The sequence below is a fragment of the Rhinopithecus bieti genome, unplaced genomic scaffold (assembly GCF_001698545.2).
Source record: "Rhinopithecus bieti isolate Rb0 unplaced genomic scaffold, ASM169854v2 scaffold_23748, whole genome shotgun sequence".
Taxonomy (NCBI): domain Eukaryota; kingdom Metazoa; phylum Chordata; class Mammalia; order Primates; family Cercopithecidae; genus Rhinopithecus; species Rhinopithecus bieti.
In genome coordinates, this window is record NW_016811596.1 from 3792560 (window position 1) to 3797410 (window position 4851).

The window sequence follows — 4851 nt, forward strand, 5'->3', positions numbered from 1 at the left end:
TTTTCATAGAGACGGGGTTTTGCGATGTTGGCCAGGCTGGTATTGAACTCCTGACCTCAAGTGATCTGCTCACTTCAGCCTCCCAAAGTGCTGGGATTACAACAGGTGTGAGACCCCATGCCCAGAAGAAAAATTTTAAGTGACATATGTGACTCATATTATATTTATATTGGACAGTACTGGTCTAGGATTTATTCAATAATCATTGAAGATATTTGAGTAGGAAATTGATGCAATTTAAATTTTGATTTAGGATAATTCATGTAGCACTGATGTGGAATGGATTCATTTTTGAAGAAGGGAGAGGGAGGAGGAAGGAAGACCTTCCTGAAAGTGGGACAGGCCTGAGAGCTGGGAGTAGGCCCTTCAGGATCGATGGGAGTGATGGAAGGATGATTTAAACCCAGTTTAGACAGGAAAATCAACATTTCTCAAATGTTTTCTTTCTTAATCTTGAGGACTTATTTTCTACAGTGTTTTCAAATTCAAGTGAACTAACCTAATAAAGGAAGATTAAAAAGTAACATGCTTTAACAAAAGTTGTTCTTTATGAGGAATATTACGGATACAAGGAAAGTTTTAGAGCAGTTACTAGCTTTTTTGTTTCTGTTTTTGTTTTTGTTTTTTTTTTAGACAGAGTTTTCGCTCTTGTTGCCCAGGGTGGAGTGTAGTGGCAGAATCTCAGATCACTGCAACCTCCGCCTCCCAGGTTCAAGTGATTCTTCTGCTTCAGCCTCCTGTGTAGCTTAGATTACAGGCACGCACCACCACTCCCAGCTAATTTTTTAGTATTTTTAGTAGAGACAGTGTTTCACCATGTTGGCCAGGCTGGTCTTGAACTCCTGACCTCAGGAGATCCGCCTGCCTCGGCCTCCCAAAGTGCTGGGATTACAGGTGTGAGCCACCGCGCCTGGCCCAGTTACTAGCTTTTTAGTGTGTCTTGAAATGCCTCTTATATTGTTTTATGAAAGAGACAGTTTTCCCTGTCTTTACCTCAATGCGTTTAAAGCCTTGTATTCCTTGACTTTAGATTTTATGTTTGTTTTCCACTTGGTTATCATATTAGCAAGCATCCATCCCACAAAGCTGCATGAAACTAGGATTGAGATTTACATTATGCAGATGTAGATTCTAGGATTGAGATTTACATCACAACTCTTCTCTAGTGACCAGGGTGAAGGACTATCTAAGCTTGGACATCTATGTTGCTTTGGGGGCCAGCCCACTCCAGAACTGGTTTTTGAGCATCAGCTTCCTCCTAGGTCCCGTTTGCTCAAGGAATACTTGTCTCAATACGCTCAACACACTTTTTTTTTTTTTTGAGACAGAGTCTCACTCCGTTGCCCGGGCTGCGTAGCTCACTGCAGCTTCTACCTCCTGTGCTCAAGTGATCCTCCCACCTCAGCCTCCCAAGTAGCTGGGTCTATAGGCGCCTGCCATTACAACACCCAGCTAATTTTTTTTTTTTGGGGGTAGAGAAGGGGTCTCACTGTGTTGTCCAGGCAATGCTTGATAAGCAATTTAAAATATTTTCCTGATAAACACAACTTTGTTGTTTTGGTAGGGCTACATATTGCTTTAATTTGTAACTTTAAAATATACAATATGTTTCAAAGAGTACAAAAAAGTAAGCTATTAATAATTTTTATATTGAATGCATGCTGAAATGACAATGTTTTGGATATATTGGGTTAAATAAAATAATTATGAAAAAAATTTCTCGTTTCTTTTAAAATCTTTAATGTGGCTACTAGAAACCATAATGTGACAAGCTCACATTATATTTCTGTTGCACAGCACTGCTCTTTGGGATATCCTTTTTCCTTTAGATGCCAAATTCAGTTGCTGTGGTGACTAAAGGGGCCTCTGGCTCAGCATTTCCTGGAATGCAAGGGTTAGATGGGGGAGGGGAGTTGTCATCAAATCAGATTTTAACAATATCCTCATTAAAGCAAAGGAAGCAAGAGTAATCTAGTTTTCTCGGGTACAGCAGTATCAATTTGAATTCTAGGCCCTCAACCAAAACCCTAAAGGAAGATGCACTTTCTCCAGTTCACCACTGGGAAAAAGTTTATCTCTTTCCCAAGCTTCCTTCACCCACCCTGCCACCTCCAGTACTGAAAGGGTTGTTAGCTACAAATAAATGGACATTAGGAATTTGATAGTTGATATTCCTCCTCCAAAAAAGCCTAGATACTATCTCCCATTTACCCAGCTGTTTACACACAAACTAAATTGTTCTGCTTTGTTTGCTCTCACCCTGGCTGGAGCCACTCTTCTCTCTCCCCATTATCCCTCCCTCAATTCTCATTCCTATTTTCTGCTCCTACTTAGCTTGTTCAGTTTTCTTGTATAGCTTAGTAATCAGATACTTATCTCACACTTTTCTTTCAAGAAACTCACAGTCCATAACTACTAGGGTATTCATTATCTTTTCCAGTTATGTGAGAATTGCTTGCCCTAATCCCTTCTTATTAAATACAAAAAGGTTAGAAGGGAAACACTATAAATGCCTTGTGGGTCAGAACTCTTTTGTCCTATTATCATTATTACTATCATTATTATTATTATTTTTTTTTGAGATGGAGTCTCTCTCTGTTGCCCAGGCTGGAGTGCAGTGGCGCGATCTCAGCTCACTGCAAGCTCCGCCTCCCGGGTTCACACCATTCTCCTGCCTCAGCCTCCCGAGTAGCTGGGACTACAGGCGCCCACTACCACGCTCGGCTAATTTTTTTTTGTATTTTTAGTAGAGACGGGGTTTCACCGTGTTAGCCAGGATGGTCTCGATCTCCTGACCTCGTGATCCGCCCGCCTCGGCCTCCCAGAGTGCTGGGATTACAGGCTTGAGCCACCGCGCCTGGCCTTTTGTCCTATTATTCACTGAAGAATCACCAGCTTCTTGGAGAGTACCTGATACATAGCATGTACTCAGCAAATATCTGTTTAATTGAACTCGATATTTATTGCATTTCTAGATGCTATAAGCTTGAGACTAGCAGAAAGTGATGCAGAATTCAGAATGGGTGATATGGCAAATACTTTATTAAAGAATATGGGGTCGGGCGCGGTGGCTCACACTTGTAATCCCAGAACTCTGGGAGGCCGAGGTGGGCAGATCACAAGGTCAGGAGTTTGAGACCAGCCTGGCCAATATGGTGAAATCCCGCCTCTACTAAAAATACAAAAATTAGCTGGGCGTGGTGGCGGGTGCGTATAGTCCCAGCTACTCGGTAGGCTGAGGCAGAAGAATTGCTTGAACCCGGGAGGCGGAGGTTGCAGTGGGCCCAGATCGCACCACTGCACTCCAGCCTGGGTGACAGTGTGAGGCAACATATCAAAAAAAAAAAAAAAGAATATGGATTGTATTCCATAAACAGTTGAACCTCTTCTTGCTGCCCTGATAGTTGGTCTGGCTCCTAGAAATTCCGGTTTTCTTCCCTCCAGGTGAGATTATGCTGATCAGAGAACACTGGCAAAATTCTTTCCCTGATTTTCTTCTCTCAGGCTGTCTTTCCCTCCCTTTTAAGATTGCAGACTCCCTCTCAAAATAAAGAAAAAAAAAAAAAAGACTGTAGACCCACCCTATAAACAAAACACGACTGATAAATTCATAGAATCAGGAATCCTTACTGCTTACACTCTTTCTAACAACCTTAAATCTCTGATAGTAGCACCCACTTTGTTTTATATGGATAGATTTATTCTCATCTCTCTGTAGATTGTTTTAATCCCAAGCAGATTCAAGAGCAAAAAATAGTGTATTTGCCCTCCCTCCAGGCTTTTCTGGTAGCATTTTGTCTGTGAAACTAAGAGGCTGTAACTGCTATTAGAAGAGGGAAGGAGTAAGGATGAGCTTTTGAAAAAAAAAAAAAGAAAAGAAAAAAAACCCAGGGTGGAGAGAGTGGCAGGATGTGGTTTGAAGAGAGGGGGGAGGGAGGGCGTTATTGTCGGCATGGCAGGGGTGGGGATAGTTCTGAAGTTCTGATAACACAGAATTCCGAGAGATCACAAGATTATTTCAGGGGGGTGGGGTGGGGTGAGGCTGGGGGGCTTGTCGCCCTTTCAGGCTCCACCCTTTGCGGAGATTATAAATAGTCATGATCCTAGCCAGACCCAGAGATGCTGTAATGGTGAGACTCTGGAGCCTTCCTGAGCACCTGGAGAAGACTTGCTGCTGAGAAGGACATTTTGAAGGTTTTGTTGGCTGAAAAAGCTGTTTCTGGAATCACACCCCTAGATCTTTCTTGAAGACTTGAATTCGATTCGGGCCATGGGGACACAGAAGGTAAGAATGATATAATTGCTGGTTATTTTTGCTTGTTTGGGGTACACTCAGAAAGGCAAATATTAATAATGTTAATTGCCTTGTTCTGTTTTCTCCTAAATCACCAAGCCATCTTAAGGTCTTTTCATTTCTTATCTAGCCTGCACTGCTGCCGCTTCATCAGTTCTCTTTGAATGTCAATACTGTTCACCTTCTTATCATAGGAAAGTCACCCGGAGAAGTTGTGTTTACTTCTCAGGTTTATTTTAGGTAACCATATACCACTGAGGACGAGGTGGTTGAGCGTTTAGAGGATCGGGCTGCCTGGTTGTATAGATTAAAAGTGTGGGTCTCAGAGCCAGTGTGAAGACTTCTCTGGAAGCATTAGACCTTGAAAAGGTCTGTGTTTGGGCACACAGGCCAGGGTCCAGCCATCTGTTGGGGCTCGTGAAAGAATTACAGTTGTCCTTCCTATTAGGGTTAAAATTGTGAGTGCAGGACATACTAAAATATTATTGAGTGCTGTAGTGCAATATTTGCAGGGAGAAAGGCTTTTTTTTTTTTTTTTTTTTTTTTTTTTTTTTTTT

The 4851-nt window shown here is 42.1% G+C and overlaps 1 protein-coding gene across 1 annotated transcript in view; it reads left to right on the forward strand.

Annotated features, from left to right (window-relative positions):
- Positions 1-3997: 3997 nt before the first annotated feature.
- Positions 3998-4851, forward strand: part of LOC108543672 (solute carrier family 2, facilitated glucose transporter member 3-like) — a 16005-nt gene continuing 15151 nt past the window's right edge. The window contains 1 exon segment of the mRNA XM_017894258.1: positions 3998-4285. Coding sequence (XP_017749747.1) covers positions 4271-4285 — 15 coding nt within the window. The 5' untranslated portion in view covers positions 3998-4270.